Source organism: Cebus imitator, unplaced genomic scaffold (assembly GCF_001604975.1).
Source record: "Cebus imitator isolate Cc_AM_T3 unplaced genomic scaffold, Cebus_imitator-1.0 Scaffold203, whole genome shotgun sequence".
Lineage (NCBI taxonomy): Eukaryota > Metazoa > Chordata > Mammalia > Primates > Cebidae > Cebus > Cebus imitator.
Genome location: NW_016107518.1, coordinates 671,732 through 695,778, shown reverse-complemented (window position 1 = coordinate 695,778; position 24,047 = coordinate 671,732). Strand labels below are relative to the sequence as shown.

The following is a 24,047-nucleotide window of genomic DNA, read 5'->3' as shown; positions in this document are numbered from 1 at the left end:
GGAGGCTGTAGAGAAGGTTCCCATGGGGGACTCTCAGGAATGAGGAGGGTGAGGCGTGAGAGGAACCACGGCCAAAAAAGGCCAGGTGACAGGTGGGGGAAGCGGGGTCTCTGCCTTGAGGCTCAAGCTTCAAGAGGCAAAGCTGAACACAGGGGTCACCGGGGTCCTGATGGCCTGAACCTGGCAGCAGTGAGGTGGTTTTCCACAGCACAAGGCTGGGGAGGAGGCCTGTGGCCTGGGCTGGAGGCAGAGCTGTGGTCCGCCTGGGCAGGGTGCACGGGCCTGTAGCACAGGCCTAGAGGCAGGGCAGGTGGTCTCACGCCACCCACCTCCTTCTCCCCTGTGAAGAGGACTGAGGTCCCCTCAACCTAATCCCTTCCCTACCCACGGTCCCTCCCAAGGCTCAAGATGGTCTAGGGCTCCTCGGATCCCCCAAGAGGCCCAGCTGCCCAGACAGGGCTCCCTCCCCCAGGCAGAGACCTGGCAGGTGCCCCCAGTATCTCTCCCTCCACACCCCTACCCCAGAGTGCTCTCTCCTGGCCCGGGTGGGGACAACCACTGGGTCACAGTGGGCACACACTTCACAAACAAATGATGAGGTAGAGAAATGTGAGAATGAGAGCCTGGAATTCAGACGTGGAAAGCACAGTCCTCTAAAGAGACGATGTTCCAAATGGCAGGATCTCAGCTCGCCAGCTGAAGACCACCAAGAATACACACGTAGTTTAAAAAAATTGCAGTTATTGTGGGTTTATCGACTCAGTGTAGCAAGGGGGTTGCAAGCATGGGGAGTTGGGAGGCATCCCGCAAAGAGTGTGCTGGAAAGGACCTAACAGCTTCGGGCTGGTGTTCCCCTAACTGAGAAAACGGGCTTTGCTCTGGGTTAGATGATGTCAGGAGGCAGGCTTAGAGTCAGCATTCTAGGCCGTGCGCGGCGGCTCACGCCTGTAATCCCAGCACTTTGGGAGGCTGAGGCAGGCAGATCAAAAGCGGTCCGGAGCTTGAGACCAGCCTGGCCAACATGGTGAAGCCTCATCTCTCCTAAAAATACAAAAATTAGCCAGGTGTGGTGGCGGGCGGCTGCAGTCCCAGCTACTCAGGAGGCTGAGGCAAGACAATCGCTTGAACCTGGGAGGTGGAGGTTGCAGTGAGCCAAGATGGCACCATTGCGCTCCAGCCTGGGTGACAAGAGCGAGACTCCATCTCAAAAAACAAACAAAAAAAGAATCAGCATTCTAAGAGTGGGTATCACAGGAGTTCTTATCTAGAAGGCGGGAATGATGGTCACTAGTAAAGCACCAGCAGTCACTCATATTAGCCAGGAAAGGCAGTGTGGGCATTTCTGTGGTTTGGACAATGACCATGCTTTACCTGTGTTCACACACGTTATGGAGCGGTCAGAGAGTGGGCTGGTATGATGTGAATTTCGTTCAACAGAAGGACACCAGGGTCCGGCTGTGGCGCCAGCTCCCAGCCACCAGGGGCAGCTTCTCTTTCTTGGTAGCTTCAGACAGTGACCCAGAAGAGATGAAAGGGACAGATGCAGCACCGGAGAGACTGCTTACGTAATCTTCACTACAGCCCTCCCCTCACCGTACAGTTGAAGAAACTGAGGTTCTGAGAGGCAAGGTGCTCATCAGAGTCCAGAGAGACTGGCAAAACTAGAATGGAAACCCAGTTGATGTTCCCTCTGGCTCCAAAGTCCCTTTCACCCCCTTGCCCTTGCCTGGCGGCTGAGCCTCGGCCTGCTCCTCGGGGCCATGTGGTCCCGAATTGTGTCCCCCAGACACCCCAGCTGGGCACATCTCCCTGCAGGGGTTCACCCCGCCCGTGGCAGGCCAGCCGCAGTGTCAGCAGCCGCCCCAGCCCAGGAGGGTCCCCCGTGTCTGCCTAGAGGTGTGAAGGGTAATGAGGCCCCGTAATTAAGGTTTCTGAAGACATGGCCGGGAGATTTATAGACAGGCTTTGTCAATAATTGTGCTCCCGGCTGCAGATCCAGCGAGACATCGATAAGTGCTCGTTACAGCTCTCCCCGCTCCCTACCCTGCAGCCCCCGCCCCTCCTCAGCCATCGGCCTGCCTGTTCACGGCGTCTATGTACACAGGCTGCTCTCAATTAATTTGCACTTGTTGGCACCATCTGTTCTTTTCATGTGTCCTTATCGGGAGTGTGTGTCCTGCCTCCTGCTCAGATGTGACAGTGCAACCCTCCTCGTACATATAGGAGCTTCCTGGGCAGGCTCACATCTCCCCTCTCAGACGGGGCTCCTCAGGGTGGACTGTCTCCCCCCTCAGTCTAGGACCCCTGAAGGCAAGGCCAAGTGTTCCTCTTCATCTCCCCCACCCAACACCCACAACCTCTCTCCCTGCTGAGCCAAGCTTGGCCTGGGACCCTTACCGACCCTTCTGAGTCTGAGTCCACCGGGCAGGGACTCAGCCCTCCAGAGGAAGCTTCCAGACCCCAAACCAAACCAGACCCTGGAAGGCTGGCTACCTCTGGGTGCTGGAAGGCAGGGCATTGGTTCTGGTCCCAGCTCTGGCTCCCATCGCCTGAGCTATGGCAGGTTCCTGCTCTGCGAACAGTGACACCTTTGTGTCACAGGGTGGGAAGGGGCTGAGAAGCCACTTGGAGGTCTCTGTGTCCCTTGAGCAGCATTGGTCAAGGGTGGTACAGGGGCAAGGCTTGGACAGCTCCTAGAGTGGGGGTGGGTCATGGCCTAGTGGCTCCAGGATGCCAGGGCAGGTGCCCCCCCAGGTAACTGAGAAAAGGCAGCATCTCAAGGACACCTTCCCTTGGTTGTCTCCTCGCCCCAAGGTTTGGGGCAGCCAACATCCCAGCCCACTCTTCTCAGGGTCGTTCTCTCCTCCAGAAGGTCTCTCAGTCCCTTCCAGCCCAGCACAGATTTCTAACCCTGAGGGCTGTGAGTGCTGAGCTGGCTCTGCCGCAGAAGTGCTAGACAACTTCTTACCCTCTCTGGGCTCTGGGTCCTGCGTAGCACATTGGATTTGTTTAGAAGGCAACCAGATCTTATTCTGGGAGGGTCTTTGGAAATTCACAAGCATGTCTGGTGCCAGCATCCAGGCCCAGCCCGGTCCACGTTGCCTGCCTACAACAGGCTGGACAGCTGGGCCTTAGACTTGCATCCCAGGTCCCATGACTGAGCTGTGCAGTCTCACCTCTTACCAGCCCCTCCTCCCCACATGTCCTGACTGTCTGCACCCCCACAGTGTGCCAGGCTGCTGTGCACCTCCACACCTGTGCTCCTGCTGTTCCCTGTGCTGGGACTGTGTCCCCTCCTTATGCCTGTATCACCTGACAAACTCCTACTCATCCTTCAAAACCCATCTCCAGCTCTGACATGCCCTCCAGTACACCCCTGCCTACAACCCGGCGTGAGGAGGGGCTGGCTGAGGCCCCCCACTGCTGCATTTGCCATACTGATTTATTATGCCACACTGCCTGCTGTCACATCAACCAGAATACAGGCTCCTTGGAGACAGAGACCCCAAGCCTTGGTCACATCTGTATCTCCCGTGCCCAGCACAGGGCCTGGCCAAGTGGGCCTGCCAAAGAGTGTCTCCTGAACTGGAAGGACCTCAGTCCCTGGCCTGGGTCAGGGAAAGGCAGGGCTCACTTGTCCCCTAAAGATGGGAGGAGACACTCCTCTTGCCACCCTGGCTGCCCACCAATAGGATCATGGCGACCTCAAGGCAGACAGTGGATTCAGTTAGGGCCAAATGCAAACACACACCGTGGGGGTGGAGGGCACAGAGGAGGGGGCTTTAACCAAGCTCCCTGCCCACTCTCCCACTGCCAAGCCCCTCAGTCTAGACCCATCCCAGAGCCCCTCTGTGGGCATCACTGGCATCATGGTGAGTCCTTTCCTGCAGACAACTCTAAGCTGTGGTGGAGCACCTGGGCTGGGGATTTGGGGTGGGGGAAGGGTACAGTTCCCAGGCTCCACATGTATGTCAGGCCCAGCGGCACTCCTGCCAGGAGAGAGTTTTAGAAATGGAAATGGAGGGCTGTGTCCTTCAGCACAGGTGCCACCTCTGGGGGCTGGCATCTCTGGCTTCACTCGGCCCATGTACAGGGCACAGAGCCCCAGGTGCCCATGGGCCTCCTCCTAGGTGGCGGCAGAGGCCCACAGCTAGGCAGAGCCCAGAGCAGCCTGGCAGCATGCCAAAGCAACGGCAAAAACCACCTCAGCCCCGGGAGCCTCCCCTCTCCTCCCCTCCCCAGCCCCAGCCTCCCCGCCCTCATGTGTCTGATGCAGTCATCTTATCTCAGGGAGTGAGGGCATTCAGGACAGCTCTCAGAACGTATGAGCCAGACCTCGAGCCCGCAGGGGTGGGGGGAGCAGAGCAGCCGTGGGGCTCCAGGAGATGGGGTGTGGGCTCAATGGAGGTCGTTGCAGGGGACCAGGGAGGCATCTGCACCTTCTGGTTAGGCCAGCTTCAAACTCGGGTGGGGGGGAGTTTGAAGCTTAGTAATTAGACAATTCACATAGTAATTGTCTTGTGTGTTTCACCCAGTGATAAGGAGTGGGGAAGGGACAGGAGGTGGGGGCCCTTTAGCACCCATTTTATAGATGAAATGCCTGAGGCCAGGCAGGAGACCCTGAGGCCCATCTGGCTTCAAGGGGCAGGCTCAAGCCCCTCAAGGGTTCGGCTCCCCTACCTCTCAGCAGCCCACACTTGTTCCGTGTCCAGTGATGGGTCCCTGAGGGTCTGCTGGGGTGCCCCTCCGGCCTCCCGCCAGAGCAGGGCTGGGAGACAGCCATGTCTAGGGCCCGGCTGAGCTCAGTGCCTGCGTCTGCATAGTGCATTATTGATGGGGCTTCTAATTGTACGTTTCCCAAAGTCTACAGGCCTTTGATGAAAAATTCATGGCACACCCGAGGATGGGGGCGGACTCAATCGATTGGTACACAGCAGGCGGGGGAGGGAGGTGGTGAAGCCTGGTCTGGGAGGCTTCTTGCCCCAGGATCTTTGGGATAGCGGGGGGCACACACCCATTTCCCTGGTGGGGAGGCAGAGGGGCAGGAGCAGGAAGATCTAAGGCCCACATCTGGGTGCCAGCCGGTGGGTGACTGGTGCCATCCAGGGAGCATGATGACTCTGCCACCAGCCTCCCTTTCATTTCCCTGGAGGGGTGCTAGACCCTTCAGAGCCCCTCGTAAGAGTCACACAGAGGAGGGGGTAATATTTCTGGAGCCACTCTTATATGGCAGGCACTGCGCTTGGAGCCGTACGCCCACAACCTCATTTAATCCCCAACAGGGATGAGGTGGGCAAAGTGATGCACTCCATTTTACAGAGGAGGAAACAGGCTCAGAGAGGTTAAGTGACCTGTCCAAAGTCACACAGCTGCTTAGTAACAGAGCCCACTGTCCTTCCACTTCACCAGGCCCACTCAAATAAGAACTAATGGGACCATGGGGATTGTCTTGTACAACTCCCCTGCCTGTCCCTATTGTTCAGAGGAAGAGACTCCATTCAGAAAAAGCGGATTAAATGAAACTTGAGGCCTGCAACACTGACAGAGGCCAGAGGCCCCTACCCCGTGCAGAGTGCTGAGCTAGGTGCCCAGCAGTAGGGGTGGAGATCTTGAAACTGGTAGAGGTGCCTGTCTTGGCCTGTCTAGTCAGAGATTATTATGGTGCCACCACTGAGGCCCCAAAGAATACTTTCATTCATTCATTCATCCATTCAACAAGTAAACAAATATTTATGAAGTCCCAGTGCTGGTCAGCATCTTGCTAGGTCCAGATGGAGGGCCCTATCATGAAAGTCCTTGGGACCAAGCTTGTCTGGGACAGACAGGCTGAACCCAGTTCAGCTGGGGAAAGGCAGGCAGGCCCCTCCATGCCTGAGGAGGGTGTCTCTACAACCCAGGCTGAAGACATTTCTATCAGACGTTCTGCCATCGTGACCAAGGCCGTTTCTAGGTGGCGGGCGGGCTTGTTTGGGTTTGTTTTTTCTTTGCTTCCCAGTGAGTTTCTTTCAAAAACATCCACCCATGTCTCTGCTGAACTAAAAAGAAAGGAATGTGTGCAGAGCATCAGGAAAGCAGACAGGGGAAGGCCCCAGGGGCCCGGCGTGGGGCCCTAAGCCACACTGCAGCTTTGGGGAGGTGGGCTGCTGCCGTGTGTGGGGGGGCTCCTGAGGGGACAGGGGGGAATCGGGGAGCAGAGAGAGTAAACAGGAGTGGGAGGAGGAGACTCAGGGACAGAAGGTGGGGCTCAGTGGGAGAGAAAGGAGGGACAGGGTATGGGGGTAACCAGGAGGCAGAGAAAGTGGAGAAGAGATGGGGGAGCTGAAGGGGGAGGCAGGGACCAAGGTGTCGCCAAGGGCAGGTGAGGGAGGAGGGGTACTGAGTCTGGGCCAGGGGAGTCAGAAGGCCGGAGCCCTGAAGGGCCCCACAGCCCTCCGTGGCCCTGCTGTCTCCCTGCAGTTCTATGGCCAAGGAGTGAATCTTACGTGATTTCAGCTGCCCCCACCAGGCACCCCTCCTCCCCGGAACAAAAGGGAAGTGGCCCCATGGGCCTGCCTGCTTCCAGCTCAGGGCTGGGCTCCGTCACCGGCAGGCACTTGTTGTGGCAACAGTCCCTGGGGACCCATCCTGGGGAAGAGGACTGCTAGCGGTAAAGATGATGGAGCCAGGGCCCCCACCCCCTCCAGCCCCCACGGCTGCCGCAGGCCTCGGTGACAGCCTGTCTGTAAGTCGCCCCCACACCCCTGGTTCTGGAGGATGGGTTGGCTCCCTAGCAGCAGGTGTGTTGGGGTGTGTTGCCCAGCAACCAGTAGAGGTGTTCCCAGAGCGTCTACACATGGGAGGCAGGGCGGAGAGGACCAGGGCATTGGCCCTTAGATGCCCATGGTCACAGGAATCTTTTGCAGGGCCCCAGCTCCAGCCTAGGCCACCTGAGCCCACACAGTCACCCAGAGAGGGAGGAGAGAAGGGCTTTTGGGAAAATCCCTTAAAGTGGCCATTGTCTCCTGCTAGCCCGGGGCCTACCTCTGGCATCTTGGAGGTCCAGCCTCGGATCCTAGAAAGTGGCTGAGCCTGGGCTAGCCTGGGAAGCCTTGCTGGTAGTGCATGTGCGGTGCAGAGCTGCGAGGAAGAGTGGGTGTGGCAGATGGGGCATGCAGTGGAAGCAGCGGCCCAGGCCAGGGGGCTGGGGCCGTCCGGGGGAGTGCTAGCCTTTCTGGTTTGGGCCCCAGTTGCCAAAGCATTTCTTCTTCCCCTATGGCAAGAATCCCAGAGGACAACCCCAGCAAGGATCATTCCCCGAAGGGTACAGATGAGCAGGCACAGAGTGGGCAAGGGCCTCACTTCGGGTCATTCAACAGCTGTGGGCAGAGGCTGGATTAGAACCCAAGGTTCTGGGTTCCAGCCAGGGCCCTTCCCCCTCCCCACTCTGAGGCAGCCAAGCTCTAACCAGGGAGGATTCTGGCAGGAGGTGACCAGTGGGGAAGGGTTCTTTGTGGAAGAGTAAGCAGGGCCTGTGAGACCAGGGCTGGGATCTGCCCCTCACCACCACCTGAATGCCCAGCCCTGTACTTCCCTGGGCTGAGAGCAAGGGCTGGCCCCAGTCTGGCACCAGCAGAGGCTGGACTCTGGCCCAGTACCCAAGGAGTAGTGATTAATGGCCTGTCTTGGGATAGCCTGGGGGTCTTCCTGGAGGAGGAGGGCCCAGAATGGAGCCTGGAGGGTCTGGCAGGGTTCAGGAAAGCCTGGGAGGGGAAGCCAGCATCTTCCAGGAAGCCCCGCCCCCACTCCAGCCTAGCCGGGCTCCATTGTCCCGGCCAAGCCCAATTAGCACCCGGCTCCTGCAGGGGCCAATTAGACAGGGGCTGAGGTCAGTTGCCCACAGAGGCCCTGCCTCCCCTCCAAGCTTCCCCAAGCTTCCCCAAGCACAAAAGCTTTCTACACACCGTCTCTGCTGCAGCAGGAAGTGAAAGAAAGAACAGAAGAAAGGGAAAATTCACTCCTTTTGTTTCTTTGCCATAACCTTGGCCTGAACAAAGAAGCAACTGGCTCCCCTCCCCGGGAGGGCAGCTTCCATGGAGCAGGGAATCTGTTTTAAACAGCAATTTGCACAGATTTGTTGTGGTTGGGAGGCCCAGATGACATTCAAGGGGAACCAGGAGCAGAGACCTGGGTGAGCAGGGACCTGGTTCTAGAACCTTCCATGACTCCCCACTGCCCTCTGTCCAGAAGCAGAGCTCCCGGGCCTGGCTGATGCAAACAGGTGAGCCTGCTCTAGCGCTCTAGCCAGACAGACCTGGGTACTTTACTGCCTCCAAACAGCCCAGCCCACATGGGCCTCCACACCTTCCCTCAGTGGTCCCCACCTCTCAGATCCCACCCAATCCAGTCAAATGTCACCTGCACCTCAAAGGCCCAGCTCTACCCTCCCCTGCAGGATCCCCTCCCCAACTCCATCCCTGGCCTTGACTTGCACTCCTAGGGTGTGAGCCGTGTCCCACGCAAGGCCTCCCTCCCACTGGGAACTCTCTGAGTGCAGGGGTCTCCCCACTCCCAACAGAGCTGAGCTTACGGGTGCAAACAGCAGCTGCCAGGCCCTGCTGGGGAGCAGGTGGAAGGAAGATATATGCCAAACAGAGCCCAGAAGGGGGCTTGGGAAGCTGGGGCCACTCTGGAGTGGTGGCAGATGAAGAAGGGGACCCACAGTGCCACTGCCTCCTCCAGGCTCCCACCCACAGGGTAATGCCCCATCGCACAGACCACCCTGCCCCCGCCTCCCTAACCCTACCCTCTGTGTCTCGGGAGCTCAGCCTCTCCCGCTGTGCTGTGTATGCCCTGGCCGCCGCGATATCCCCGCCCAGCCAATGAGGCTCTCAGTCCTCCCTCGCTTGCCCTCTGGTGGTGATGAGGTTCCAAAGTGAATGGAGGGAAAGAAAGAGGCTTTTCTCACCGCCAATGGGTTCTATTGTCCCTCAGTGGGCGGGAAGGGAGCTTGGCTGGGTGAGCAGTGGCAAAGAACTGAGAGGCCAGGGACCCAGTGGCATTGGCCTGTGTGTTTCTCGGAGTAAGGGGACTTCTTAGCCATGGTGAGCCCCGACCCCTGGGAAAACACTAGTCTCTTTCAGCAGATTTGCAGACACAAGCTCCATCCTCCCCGACTCGTCCCTGAGACAGCCCCACAGAGACTGGGCCCTTGCTCCCTGGTCTCTGGAACTGGAGGAGGCCAGCACCAATTTGCAAGTTGAATTTTCCACTGTATTTTAAAGAAATGTGGTTATTTCCCTTTATTTTATTTATTTATTTATTTATTTTTGAGATAGAGTCTTGCTCTGTTGCCCAGGCTGGAGTGCAGTGGCACAATCTCGGCACACTGCAACCTCTGTCCCTCTGCCTCCCTAGTTCAAGCGATTCTCCCACCTCATCCTCCCAAGTAGCTGGGACTACAGGCACCCACCACCATGCCCCGCTAATTTTTGCATTTTTAGTAGAGATAGGGTTTCACCATGTTGGCCAGGCTGGTCTTGAACACCCGACCTCAGGTGATCCGCCTGTCTTGGCCTCCCAAAGTGCTGGGATTATAGGCGTGAGCCATCATGCCCAGCCTAATTTTTGTATTTTTAGCACACAGAGGATTTTATCATGTTAGCCAGGCTGGTCTTGAACTCCTGACCTCAAGTGATCCGTTGGACTTAGCTCCCAAAGTGCTGGGATTACAGGCATGAGCCACCACACTCAGCCAAGAAATGTGGTTAATTCCCTTTTAAAATATTGGAAAATTTAGATTGGCCAAGACAGGACTCTCTGACATTCCAAGGAGATCTGTGGGAGTTCTGTTCTGGCAAATGATGGCAAATCTGTCAGGAGCAGGGTCTGCATCAAAGGATTTGCCCAAGTAAGTCAGGGAGGCAGGAAGGCCCTTCCCTGCCATCAAGGTCTTCGGGAGCTGAAGGAGGAGCATGTGGGTCGCCCTTAGCAGATGGGGGCTGCCAGGTTGCTGTGGGCCAGGGGCGGCTTCTGGGCAGAGGCAGGGAAGGCTTTGAAGACAGAAAGGGGCCCAGGAGGCTGGGTCCATGGGTGGAGTGGCCACGGCTAAATTCTGAAAGGGGGTCTAGCTGTGCTGGGAGAGATGGAAATTCAAAGCTGGAAATTTATCATGAGGGTCAATGGGAGCCACTGGAGGGGTCTGGAGCCAGGGAGGATGTTACAGTTACCTACCATGACAGCAAATGACCCTGAAATGCTGTCGTTTAAAACGCAGTGTTTTATTATCACACCTCATAGCTCTGTGGGTCAGGAACTCAGCCACAGCACAGCAGGTCCGAGTCCTCAGCCGGACGACCTACGGGCAAGGGCAGGAGCAGCTGGGGCTGGGTGGGCCTCCCTCTCTCCTATACACTTAGCTTGGGCTTCCTCACAGCCTCAGAGCAGCAAGAAATTAGCAGTTATCAGGGAAGAATGGAGGTTACTGCAAGATGGGTCTTGTCCCCAGCCCCTGTCGCCACCACTCAGCCCCAGCACTGGAGCCGGACCAGGACAGAGGCCCCAGCCTAGGTTCAAGATTCACTGAGTGCCTTCGGGCAAATCCCTGCACCTCTCTGGCCCCAATATCAGAACTTCTGAGATGGGGATTCCAGGGCTAGAGGTCTTGGAAGGCTGGCCGGACCGCCCGGAGGAAGAGCATGTGCTCCTGGAACTGGGGAGCGAGACAGCCACGAGCATACCTTCCCCACGACCTGAGTCTCCGGCGCTCAGGCTGGCCTCATCCCACCACCGGTTGAAGCTGCGCGTCTCTGGGAGGCTGCTGCCCTCTGCCGGCTGCAAAGGCAAAGCACGTGCAGGTGGCCTGGGCCTGCCAGAGATGGAACCTGGGGGTCCAGGGAACCCTGAGATTGGGTGGCTGCACAGGGAAGGGGACAAAGGAGAGGGTGTGTGCCTGGTCCAGCAGACCCATCTTCTGCACCCACTCCAACACTAGTCAGACTGCCACCCACACTGCCTCAGACCCAGCAACCTGTCTCAGGCCTCCTTCCCTGGGAGAGTGAAGCCCCTCCCCACTCCTACCCCTGCTCCAGCCCAGGCCTCCCCTATGCACCCCTCCCTCTTACCTTCGAATTCTCCAGGAAATCCTCTCTCTCCACCCGTGCCTCCCCTTGATTCTGTGTTCCGAGGTACCTTTGACCCTTCTCAACCTCACTGTCCCCTCAGGCCTCCACAGCACCCAGCGTTCAAAGCACTGACCAAGGTCACCTCCTCTAGGCCACACCTAGAGGCTCCCTCTGTAGATCTGGAAGCTGTTGAACCTTCTCTCCTTTTTCCAAATATCTTTTAAACTGTGAAATGTAATCCATGTGAAAAATTGCATTGAACATATAGAATATCATTGTTATAAATTGTTATATAGCAAATGTCCATGAAACCACCCCCCAGGATAGGAAACAGTATCGTCAGTATCATCAGTTTCCTCACGCCCCCATGCCCCTCCCAGCCACATCCCTCCACTCCCGAATGTGATCACTCTGCCAGCTTTCTGTCCTCGCTTTGCTTCTTTATTTTCATTTATGCATCTATTTCTTTTGAGACAACGTCTCACTCTGTTGCCCAAACTGGAATTCAGTGGCATGATCTCTGCTCACTGCAACCTCTGACTCCCAGGTTCAAGTGATTCTCAGGCCTCAGCCTCCCAAGTAGCTGGGGTTACAGGCACACGCCACCACACCTGGCTAATTTTGGGGGTTTTGTGTAGAAACAGGGTTTCACCACGTTGGCCAGGCTGGTCTCAAACTTCCGACCTCAAGTGAGCTGCCCACCCTGGCCTCCCAAAGTGCTAGGATTAAAGGTGTGAGACACTGCGTCTGGCCTGCTTCGCTTCTTTATACTGTCGCTACCTGCGCATGCCTCTGGAATCACTGTGGCCTGATTTTTCTATTTTTACCTTCATGGAGAGGGCACCACGACACATGCATTGCTTTGCACGTGGTTCTTCTGCTCACCTTGAGGTATGTGAGGCTCGCCCCATCATGGTTTCTTCTCATTGCTCTGAAGTACCCAGCTGTATGGGTTTCCACCTGCCCCTATCTCTGCCCCATAATTCTTCACTCGCCTGCCAGCTCTTTAATGTTTACATGAAGGTGAGTTTTTGCTTTGTGTCCCATTCAGACCATCGCTAGCAGCAGGTTCCCCTGTATCACCCAAGCCACAAGTCTCAGGCGAAAGGTGGTCGCCCCTCTTTTGAAGCCCTCTGCAGCCTTGGCCTTGCCAGCCTGCTCTCACCGCCGTTCCTCCTACCTCTCTGGCAATTGCCCTAGTCTGGAGAGCCCATCTCCTACCGCCCCTTGTCCTTGAAGCCCCTCCTCACTCACACTGCCCAGACTCTGAAAATCTGCTCCCTTCCCAAGGCTCCAGTGGAACCAGGCCTGTCCGGCCACCCACTGTCTCCCGCCAGGGTTCACTGCAGGCTGGATCACCATCAGCTACTGCTGGCCACCTCACCTGAGGCCCTACAGGTACCTGACCCCTAACACCATCCTCCCCACTCCCAGCTCCCCCTCCTTCCCACTCCAGACCTGCACCGCCTCTACCCAAAGACCCCAGGCTCCTCTTCTCCTCCTCTCCTTCCCCCCCGCCTCCCCCTCCCCCCTCATTCCTCCTTCCCACTCCAGGAATGCACCTCCACCAAAAGGTCCCAGGCTCCTCCCATTCCTCCTCCCAGTCCTCCCCCACCTTCTCTTCCTCCCCACTGCAGGCATGCCCCTCTTCCCGAAGACCGCAGGCTACCCTCCTCATCCCCGACCCTCCTCCTCTTCCTTGCTCACTTCATTCTGCCACGCTGAGTCCTCCTTGGTCCGCGTCCAGCAAGGGTCCCGTTGGGTCTCACCTGGGTCCCTGCTCTGGGCCTCCATTCATTTCCCCCTCCATCTTGAGCAGCAAGAGGGGTCTTGCCACAAGCCCCCTCCAGCTTAGGCAATTCAGACCCAGGGCCACCTCGCATTTCCCACCTGGGCAGGCTCTGAGAGCTGGGTCTCGGCTGGGGAAAGGGCGGTGTCAGTGGGTAAGGAGAACGCAGTGGGCACTAGGGTCAGGCGCAATGGCTTTGGAGTCGGCCCTTCTAGAGGAGGCTCAGCTCAGAGACAAGACAGGGAAGCGGCTGGTGCCTGCCCCTCCCCCAGCACACTGGCAAGTGGGGAGGGGCTGGAGGGAAGGCATTGGAGGAGGGGAGGCCGCAAGACTGCAACAGGAATCTGGGCCATGGTGTCCTTTGTGTTCTCAAGGCTCGGCTGTGATGCCGAGCATGGCCCTGGGGGCTGGGGAGGCTCAGCTGCAGGCTGTGGGGAGGGTCAGGGCTGCCCATCTTCAGGCAGTAACCTCCCAGCCCAGCTGAGCTGCCCAAGGTTGCTGCTGTGTGGGTGGGGGAAGCCGAGGAGGGAATGCATGTCCTTCAGGTTCCCACAGATGTAGAGCACTGGGAGAGGACAGAGACTGATCGGTAAGCCAGGGCCTGGACCCCTCTTCATGCCCTGGGGGAGTCCTCACTCTCAGAGCAGCTAGGCTGGATGGAGGAGGGGGATAGGCACCTGTGGAGGCCTATAGGACTAGCGTCCGAGGAGTGGAGTCCAACAGGGACCATCGGGCGGAGGCAGGGACAAAGCTATGCTCTCCCTCCACCTCCTTCCTCACTCTGGGTCCCAGCTTTCTTTGTCAGTCAAGGCAGGTTGTTAATAACAGAGCTCTGGGCCAGGAGCGGTGGATCATGCCTATAATCCCAGCACTTCAGGAGGCTGAGGCGGGCAGATCACCTGAGGTCAGGAGTTCAAAACCAGCCTGACCAACATGGTGAAAACCCATCACTACTAAAAATACAAAAATTAGCTGGGCACTGTGGTGCACATCTGTAGTCCCAGCTACTTGGGAGGCTGAGGCCAGAGAATGGCTTGAACCAGGAAGGCAGAGGTTGCAGTAAGCCGAGATCACACCACTGCACTCCAGCCTGGGTGACGGAGTGAGACTCCGTCACAAAACAGAAAAAATAACAGAGCTCTGCTCATGCCTCAAAACAGCTGAGTTGGAGAACAGGAAGGTCTTAGAAAGATGACCCTCTGAATGAGAAGAGGGGGTGATCAGACCCATGGGGTGGGCTGAGGAGCTGGCAGCCCCTTCCCCCAGGACTCCCTCCATGAGCACGCACACAGCCCAGTTACAGACAGGATCATATTCATCTGCCACGTGCACGTTCCTTTCACAATAGAGCACGACCATCTCTGTGTGTCAGTACAATTAAATCTAGGTCATCCTTTGTGACCACAGCCTGTGGCCCAGAGACTGAGCACGCCCTTGTAGAAGACCACAAGCTGTGCTGAAGCGGGTATCCCTGCCCCTGTTTTCCTGGATGTGTGTGTGCGTGTTTCTGTAGGAGATAACCCTGGAACCCAAGAAAACCCTTTTGGATGCTGCTGTAATTGTCCAGGGCAGGCATATTAAGAGCTTGAACCAGGCTGGGCAAAGAAAGAAGGGGCCAAATTTCCTTTGCCAAAATATCATGTGCTTTCTCCGGTCGGTTCCCCCTCAGTCACAGGCTGCCATAAATTGAAGATTTAGAGCACAGCAAAGGAGGCGCCTGGGAGCTCACAGGGCAGCAAGGAGGAAGAGGAAGGGGTCTGACCTGTTGATTAAAGCAGTGATTAGAATAGAAACAGGTGTGGAGGAGAACAGCATCCTCCAAATTATATCTGCCTGGGCTGGGGCTTCATGCACCAACTCAGCCTCACAGCAAAGCCAGGCATCTCTGTACGAGGACTCAGGCTCAGAAAGGTGAAGGGGCCTAGCTGAGCTCACACTGCATGTGAGTGGCCAAGCTGGCCTGCTGATCTGGGGCTGACTGCAAAGCTCTGTGTGTGTGTGTGTGTGTGTGTGTGTGTGTGTGTGTGTGGTCTCTAGACAGAGTCTCTCTGTTAACAATGCTGTCTGAGGACACCAGATGGGCAGATCTGGAGGAGCCAAGACCTGGGATTCGACAGGGGCAGGTGCTGGGGAGAGGGACCTGGCACTGGTGCAATTAGAGGGAGCCCAGCCAGGAGGCTGGACAGGGGCAGGTGACAAGTGGTGTCTGGTGGGCCCCTGCTGCCGGGGGAGCCCCTGCTCTAGAAACCACGGCCTGCCATGTAGCAGGTGGGAGGCAGTGGCGGAGAAGGTGGGCGGTCTCCGCAGTCAGCATGAGGCCCACGTGGGAGCTGGAGGCAGAGCTCTGCTTCCTGGAGACGTGAGCACCCACCCGTTTGTACACAGCCTCCCACAGCTTTGGGAAGTCCACAAGCCACCAGGGCTTAGCAAACTCCTCAGCAAACTCACTTCCCCATGCCCATTTCCTCCCCCATCCCAGCTCCGGCCTGCTGCTCCTCCATCCAGACCCTTCTGACTTCACATTTGGGACCTCCTTTTCTATTTTCTATGGTTCAGATTTAAAGAAAACTGCCTTTGGCTGGGCGCAGTGGCTCATGCCTGTAATCCCAGCACTTTGGGGGGCCGAGGCGGGCAGATCACCTGAGGCCAGGAGTTCAAGACCAGCCTAGCCAACATGGTGAAACCCCGTCTCTACTAAAAATACAAAAATTAGCCGGGCATGATGTCAGGTGCCTGCAATCCCAGCTACTCAGGAGGCTGAGGCAGAGAATTGCTTGAACTTGGGTGGCGAAGGCTGCAGTGAGCCGAGATCACACAGCTACACTCCAGCCTGGGTGACAGAGCAAGACTCTGTCTCAAAAAAAAAAAAAAAAAAGAAAGAAAAAAGAAAGAAACTCCCTTTACAAAACTTTTTATAAATAACAGTAGGAAATTTCTGATTATCAAACAAATGCATATAAATATAGCCTATTAATTTTCCTATATATTTATACATGGGTAGGCATGAATTTTTCTCTCATTTGGGGATTGTACTGATAATTCCTGTTTGTAGCCTGCTTTGATCACTTCTCAGCATATTGTGAAGCGTCCATGTCTGGAGGTCTCATGGCAGGATGGTAGGGCCCTTCAGAACACAGACTCGAGTCCCTGCAGGCCTGGATTTCACACCCTGGTCTATCACTCCTCAGTTTCGTAACCGAGCAAGTGGCTCAAGGCCTCTCTGGGCCTTGGTTTCCGCATTGGTAGAACGGGGATAATAGTACCTATCCTCGCAGGGCTGATAAGAGGACTGACTGAGGGAGGGCGCGTAAAACGCTTAAAAGAAAGCCTGGAACGCAGCAAACGCTCAGTCAGCGTCAGACCTCAGGACTGCTGCTGTTCCTGACCTCACAGCTGACTCCAGTCTCCCCGTCCCCACCTGACACCCCACATCCTGGAGCTGGATCCCAGCCTCCACCCTGAGTTCTAGCCTGGGTCTCCTGGGGCGAACTTGGGTCGTCTTCTGACTCCTGGGCTGGTTGGGGAGCTGGTGCCCAGTCACCTTCCAAGTGGCATCAGTGGGATTTCTGAGAGGTTCTTCCCTGGCTTCTCAGTGAAGTGAGGAATGAGAGGCATTAGAAGAGTGGGGATGGAGGGCCGGGCATGGTGGCTCACGCTTGTAATCCCAGCACTTTGGGAGGCCGAGGAGGGTGGATCACGAGGCCAGGAGTTCGAGACCAGCCTGGCCAACCTGTCTCCACTAAAAATACAAAAAATTAGCTGGGTGTGATGGCAAGTGCCTGTAATCCCAGCTACTCAGGAGGCTGAGGCGGGAGAATTACTTAAACAGGGGACAGAGGTTGCAGTGAGCCAAGATCGTGCCACTGCACTCCAGCCTGGGTGACAGAGCAAGAGTCTCAAAAAATAAATAAATAAATAGGAAGGTGGGGAGGGGGAGGGAAAAGGTGAAGAAACGTCTATGATTGAGCCGGACCCGGCAAACCTGGCCCTGGATCTTCTCAAGTCTCCATTGCCCATAGGCCTCCTCCCGTGTGTCCACACCTGGGGTTTCTCCCTGTGTTGGTATCACAGGACTTGATGTGGCCCCCCCTGGAGAGAACATTAGTGTGGCTGCCCTCACATGGCCAGGATGGGTGAGGATCAAGTCATAACCACCCCTCCAGGGAGCTGCTAAGACTTAGGGCCATGGCGTGGGGCTCCTGCTGTTCACTGGCCTTGGTGGAGACCTGCTGACTTTCAAGTGTGGGTGTGGATGTGGGACCAGGGTTGCTATGGGGCAGTGGGCTCAGCTCTGGGCTCTGGGATCCACAGGATATGAACTACTACCGGCAGGCCATGCAGAGGATGGCAGAGGACATCCTGTCGCTGCGGAGACAGGCCAGCATCCTGGAAAGAGAGAACCGCATACTGAGGAGCCACCTGGCCCAGCAGGAGGAAGACGGCCAGGGCAAAGCCAGTGAGGCCCGGCACACGGGTGAGGGTGTGCAGGCCACCACGGGCACTGGGGCATCTGCCTGGGCGCAGACTCCCGGTGGTGCAACAGGGAGGTGGGGAGCTTTTCCCAGACACGCATGCTACTGGACTCTGGCAAATAGGAGCCCCACGCTCACAGACACTCACACAGCCCCTGCCCAGCTGGGTCCTCTCAGCGATGGCAAACGCAGAATCCAATCCTGTCCCGAGCCCTGGGGCCGAGGACTATGTGCCTTCCCGCTACTGACCATGCTGATTTGAGCTGGGAGAGGCTGCTTCCTCCCTGAGCTGGCTCACCTCCTCACCCGACAGTGTCCGTGAAGCAGAAACTGCTGCTGAGTGAGCTGGATATGAAGAAACTGAGGGACAGGGTGCAGCATTTGCAGAATGAGCTGATTCGAGTGAGCCGGGGCTTGTGGGGGGGCAGAGGGGAGGGAGCTATGGTGGGGGGCATCAGGATGAGAAGAGTCGGGGAGGAGAAGGGAGAACAGGCACAGAGGGAATGGAGGCATAGAAGAGAGGGGGGCCAGCCCGGTGGAGGACTTAGCAGAGGGGCCAAGGTGGGCTCCCAGGCACCCATTCTCTCCCGTTCCCCCCTCCCCCGTCTCACAGAAGAATGATCAAGAGAAGGAGCTGCTCCTCCTATATCAGGCTCAGCAGCCACAGGCTGCACTGCTGAAGCAGTACCAGGGCAAGGTGCAGAAGATGAAGGCGCTGGAGGAGACCGTGTGGCACCAGGAGAAGGCAGGTGCCAGAGGGGCTGTCCCGGAGGCCCACCGATGTCGGCAGGGTAGGGAGCCCCGGGTCCAGCCCAGCCTCTGCTCTGCCCTCCAGGTGATCGAGAAGATGGAGCAGGTGCTGGAAGACAGGCTGCGGGACAGGAGCAAGCCCCCACCTCTAAACAGGCAGCCAGGAAAGCCCAGCACAGGTGGGTCCACACCCTGATGTGATCAGCTCCCCGGCTTCGCCCCAACCCTGGAGGCTTTGCTTTCCTGGAGCCTCTCAGCTTCAGGGGAACCTGCAAAGAGGGCCCCTGTACTCAGTTACATCTGCGGGCCTGGGAGACCCAGGATTGTACTGCTCCCCTCCTCTTTCAGGAGCCTCATCCAGAGATCCCCTGAGCTCCCTCCTTCCCTAGAAGCCCCTCAGAACACAGGTGGGATACAGTGTGAGCCAGGCTAGAAGGCGGCTGGACCTCCAGAGGAGGGCCCTGCAGACTAGAACAGCAGAGAGGGGCTTCCCCAGAAGGGCCGTTTGGGGCAACACTTCCCAGCTCCTAACCCCAGAATCTGTCGAATTATTTCATCTCCCCATATCTCCAAAGATTCTGCCTCTGCAAAGCAAACAAGCAGGGAGGGCCAGGCATGGTGGTTCATGCCTATAATCCCAGCATTTTGGGAGGCCAAGGTGGGCGGATCACTTGAGGTCAGGAGTTCAAGACCAGCTTGACCAACATGGTGAATCCCCATCTCTACTAAAATTGCAAAAATTAGCTGGGCGTGGTATGTGCCTGTAGTCTCAGCTACTTGAGAGGCTGAGGCATGAGAATCGCTTGAGCCTGGGAGGCAGAGTTTGCAGTGAGCCAAGATTGCACCACTGCACTCCAGCCTGCGTAACAGAGGGAGACTCTGTCTCAAAATAAATAAATAAATAAATGATTTGGGGGTTTTCTTCTCCATTGATATTAACCAAAAGCCACCTAAAGCTGCCAGTCAGGCACTGATGAGCAGAAAGGACCAGGTGACACCTATCAGGCCAGCCCAAAGCAAGGGATTTCCCTGAGCCTGTCTGTACAACCTCACCAGGGCCCCTGTGTGCCCAGCCCTGTGCTTAGCCTTCACTGCTGAGGGTTTCAGGGGCAGGAGGGTGTTTCTAGGGACCTTTAGAAAGCAATGAAAGTTGGGCTGGCCTTTTAGGAAGCCTGAGGTCATCCAGGAGTCTGGATGAAACTAAGGAGGCAACCTACGGAGGGGAAACAGCCAGATCAAAGGCCCAGGGAGTCAGGAGAATGCCAGGAACAGAGAAGGGAGGAAGAGAGAGAAGTGAGGGGCTGAAATACACCAAAGACAAACGAGGAGTTAGCAAGAAGGTTGGGTCAGAGTCTAAAGCCTGTGTGCACCTGATCCAGCTGGCAGTTCGGAGCCATTGAAGGCTTGGGAGCAGAGGGGAGGGGTGGCAGATTGAAGTAAAATGCTGGGGCAGGTCAGCACAGGGATGTGGGAGGCAGGAGAGCCCATCTCCCCAACATCTGTGGCTGTATCTCTAGGCTTCCCTGGGCTCTCAGCCTCTGGCCTGCCCCTAGGTTCTACGACAGAGAACCTGCCGCTTGAACTTTACTCTGCGCTGCTGGCAGAAAATGCGAAGCTGCGGGCGGAGCTGGATAAGAACCGCCACCAGCCAGCCCCGATCATTTTGCAGCAGCAGGCCCTGCCGGTAAGAAGCCCTTGGCCTGGGCCTGCCAGTGCTGGTCACCAGGTGCCCAGCGATCACCCACAGTACAACCCAAGTTGAAGATCAAGACCAAGAGCTAGGCCTCCCAGGGTCTCCAGTCTGCCTGGAGGCTCCTGGAATCAGCTCTCCGGCCTTGCTCTTTTTCTCCTGAGAAATGTGTGTACCCCAACTCTTCACTTTTACCCTCATCTAGCATCCCAGGATAAAGCAAGCCAGTTGTTGACCCTTGGCCCCTGAACCTTGACCCCTTTGCCACCTGGCTGGCCTCCACCTGGACCCTACACAGGCCTCTCAAAACTCCCTTCTGGAGCAGAGATTCCCTGGTCTTGGTGCAGCCTTGGAGAGCCCTTTTCCATCCCAGGTGGACCCCGGGGAGTTGGGAGCAGGAGGAGACTTGGCAGAGAGGCTGCAAGAGATGCATGGCCCAGGCCACTCCAGGTGCACACAGACGCTGCCCGCACAGGTGGGTGGCCCAGGGCCCAGAAACGCCCAGGCCCTGCTCCACCTCTGAGGCTGCCTCAGGTGCCCCCTGCTTTACATAAACCCAAAGGCAGAACATTTGGAATCACAGAAGATTGAGCAGGGTGGGGACACAGGAGGATTTTCTCTCCATCCCAGGACTCGCTGGAGGTAAGTTCTGTTTGAAAGCCCACCTGCCATATGGACATCCAGGTAAAGTGTGAGGGATGAGGTCAGCTGCTTCACAGCTTCTTCACCTCACCCAGAGGCTCCCAAATGCATTTTACATTAAAACATTGTTGTGTCAAAACTTCACATTCCCAAAATCTGTGCAGGAAACAGCCACGAAAAAAGCACATGCCAGACCCTGCTCTGAACTTCCAGAAGACGGTTCGGCCCAGGTCTGAGGCTCTGCCTCGGGAGCTCAGTCTGAACTCAGAACTGACTGGTTTCTGCCCCAATACTTTACAGTTTCCTGACCTCACACCAGCCACAGCCCTCAGCTAGGGCCAAACTTGAGTTTCTGCTTTGCCCACAGGATCTCCTCTCTGATACTTCAGACAAGTTTAACCTCCTGGCCAAGCTAGAACGAGCTCAGAGCCGGATCCTGTCCCTCGAAAGCCAGGTGGGTGAGATGCAGGGGTTGATGAGGCTGGATCAGGCTCACCACACAGCCTGTGACCAGGGCTCAGTATGTGAGCAGGGTCTAGGCTCAGTCTATGACCAGGATCAAGGCTTAGTGTGTGACCAGGGTCAGGGCTCAATGTGCAACAGGGTCAGGGTTCAGTGTGTGACCAGAGTCAGGGAGGGTTCAGTCTGTGTCCAGGGTCAGGGCTCAGTGTTTGACCAGGATCAGTGCTCAGTGTGTGTCCAGGGTCAGGGCTTAGTGTGTGACCAAGGTCAGGGTTAGTGTGTGACCAGGGTCAGGGCTCAGTGTGTGACCAGGATCAGTGCTCAGTATGTGTCCAGGGTCAGGGCTTAGTGTGTGACCAGGGTCAGGGCTTAGTGTGTGACCAGGGTCAGGGCTCAGTGTGTGTCCAGGGTCAGGGCTGAGTGTGTGACCAGGGTCAGGGTTAGTGTGTGTCCAGGGTCAGGACCCAGTGTGTGACCAGGGTCAGGGTTAGCGTGTGATGAAGGTCAGGGTTCAGTGTGTGATCAGGGACAGGGTTAGTGTGTGTCCAGGGTCAGGGTTAGTGTGTGATCGGAGTCAGGGATCAGTGTGTGTCCAGGGTCAGGGTTCAGTGTGTGACCAGGGTCAGGGTTCAGTGTGTGTCCAGGGTCAGGGTTCAGTGTGTGACCAGGGTCAGGGTTCAGTGTGTGACCAGGGTCAGAGTTCAGTGTGTATCCAGGGTCAGGGCTCAGTGTGTGACCAGGGTCAGGGTTAGTGTGTGACCAGGGTCAGGGCTCAGTGTGTGACCAGGATCAGGGCTCAGTGTGTGACCAGGGTCAGGCTGTCTATGACCAGAATCAGGGATCAGTGTGGACTCAGGATCAAGGCTCAGTACGTTGTTGAAATGTCCATCTGTGTCTTGGTCAGGCTGCCTGACTATCTGGCCCCCTCACCCTCACCCCTGCCACCCCGAGGTCTCTTGGAAAGGTGTCAAGCCCACATGACCCAGAGCTTTGGGTTCTGCCTGGACAGCAGGCTCAGGCCCTGGTTGTCCTGGCCATCAGGGATTAGCCCTGCTGCCCATGATCCTCCAATTATTCCTCTCTATGCCTGCAGTTAGAGGACTCAGCTCGACGCTGGGGACGAGAGAAGCAGGATCTAGCCACACGGCTGCAGGAACAAGAAAATGGTTTCAGGCATCCCTCGAACTCCATCATCATAGGACAGCCTGTGAGTGACCCCCCTGGAGAGGCTCCTGGGGGTTCAGGTGGTGGAGCAGGCAGCCACCCCACCTCCAAAGTCACTGGGCCCTGAGAAAACCACTGTGGGGCCAAATCCGGGGTTGGGAGTCAGAAGTCCTAGGCTCCTATTCCCGCTCTGTTTCCAACCGAAGGCTTGGTCTCAAGTCCCCCACTGTCTGAGTAGAACAGAAAACCCCTGCCAAGACCACCCCTTCCCCTTCGTCATCTCAAAACTCAAGGAGATGACGGTGGATGAGGGGCCACACGGGCATTTCTGGGATGCCCTGGCTCTGAGTGTGCTTTAGAACTGGCTGCACGCATGGGCAGGGCAGCTTGCGGCCCTACCTCCCTGACTCCACAGAGCCTCAGAAATTAGCACACCCTTGTTAGGTGGCCACGATGTAGGCTCCACTTTGCCGACTTCCCAAGAACAAACAGGCCTGCTCACAACGGCCCCTCAAGTTCAACCCCGGGGCTGCCCAGCCCCACAAAGCAAAGACCCTGACTTCTGCTCTTGAGCCAGCTGTGCTTTGCCCATGGCCAGAGCTCAGGGAAAGGCCTGGAAAGGATGAGGAAATAGGCAAGGAGCAAAGGCTACCTTTACACACTCACCCGAGCGCTGGGGACTGCTGGAGAAAGTAGGTGTCAATATGGCGAAATGGGTTTAGAAAACTTTGCAGGCATGACCCAGTGGGCTCTGGATCTGAGGCCTGGTTTGTCAGGCAATATGCCCTTGAGCAGGTCACCCGCTGGGAACGGGGGGTACTCATGCAGCCTACTTTGCACACCACAGAATGCCCCCACCCACTCCAAGGACCTCAAGCAGCCCTCAAAGCTGGAGCCCCTGCTGCCCAGCTCTGACAATAAGCTCAACAGGCAGTCGACCCCCCAGGAGGAGACCACTAACTCTCAGCAGACCTGAGCCCCGGAGCAGCCCTCCTTCGCTGTGTGCTAGGGAGTCTCATCCCCGCCCCCTAAAAATGACTTGATTAAACGCTGTAGCTCTGTGAGCATTTGTGTCTTTCCTGGAGCAGGGCAGCCTGGGCGCCCTGCTTCCTGCCTCTAGACCCCCACTCTGGGCCTGGGCCTGGGCCTTCGGCTGCAACCTTACAGCCTCCTGCCTGCCCCTGGAGCCAGCATCTTTGGAAAGCCAAAGGCCACAGTGGACCCAGGAGGGTGGAAAGAAGAGGCCTTCCAAAGCAGGGCCAGGGAGACAGGCGTCTTCCAGACCCCCAGAAGAAGCAAGGCCACCAGAGACCAGCTCTGTTGGAAGATATGAGGGAGGCTTGTCTTTTTCATCTGCTCCAAAACATCTATCATGTCTGACATTCCTTCTTTCAAGCTTGGTTTGTCTGTCTCTTGGAAAGGGAAAGACTTGAGGACTTGAAGCCTTCCTGTGGCAGTTACATATCATTGTGAAATACCCCATTAAGCCACTAGGCTGAGCTGGCAATGATGTGTCCCAATGTAGCGAGGGCAGGAGAGCAGATGGGGCCAGGGGAAGGAGGTACCCACTGGGAATTAGGAGGCCTGGGTTCTGGGAGCAAGCATACTGTGTGACCTCAAGGAACCCAAGCAGCCTCTCTGGGCTTCAGTTTCCCCATCTGTTCCAGGCAGAGCTTGACCTCTTTGGCTGTAACATTTCTGAGTCAAAGCTGACTCAGAACTGTAGAAGAAAAGGGGCACAGGAAGGACAGAGAAAGACAACAGGGAAGAGGATTGCGTGGTGGGGAAAGCAGAAGGGCTCCAAGGGTGGACCCAGATCCTGCAGCTCCCGGCAGGAGAGGCCAGACCAGCTGGACCACTGGCCTCAGCTGGACAAGCTCCCCCACCTGCCTGTGGGACTTGGACCTGGATATCTGAGGGCTTAGAGGAGTCAGGTCAGAAGCTGTGAGACCCCGAGTGATGAAGGGGTGGAAATCCAG

At 56.8% G+C, this 24,047-nt stretch overlaps 1 protein-coding gene across 8 annotated transcripts; it reads left to right on the top strand.

The window, feature by feature from the left end:
- The first annotated feature begins 6,598 nt into the window (after positions 1 to 6,598).
- On the top strand, positions 6,599 to 23,448 carry LOC108317489 (coiled-coil domain-containing protein 33-like). 8 transcript variants are annotated; one of them, XM_037745529.1, is made up of 11 exons: positions 6,634 to 6,721; positions 14,296 to 14,799; positions 17,200 to 17,362; positions 17,674 to 17,762; positions 17,974 to 18,105; positions 18,196 to 18,289; positions 19,628 to 19,794; positions 20,174 to 20,275; positions 20,810 to 20,896; positions 21,998 to 22,111; positions 22,916 to 23,448. In XM_037745529.1, the coding sequence occupies exons 2-11, from the start codon at positions 14,737 to 14,739 to the stop codon at positions 23,042 to 23,044; spliced, it is 1,140 nt and encodes a 379-aa protein (XP_037601457.1). In that variant the 5' UTR covers positions 6,634 to 6,721; positions 14,296 to 14,736; the 3' UTR covers positions 23,045 to 23,448. The 8 variants fall into 8 exon arrangements, with proteins under 8 accessions (XP_017403501.1, XP_017403500.1, XP_017403504.1 ...); XM_017548012.2 differs by lacking the exon at positions 14,296 to 14,799 and having other exon boundaries at positions 6,599 to 6,721; positions 17,977 to 18,105; XM_017548011.2 differs by lacking the exon at positions 14,296 to 14,799 and having other exon boundaries at positions 6,599 to 6,721.
- The last annotated feature ends 599 nt before the right edge of the window (positions 23,449 to 24,047 follow it).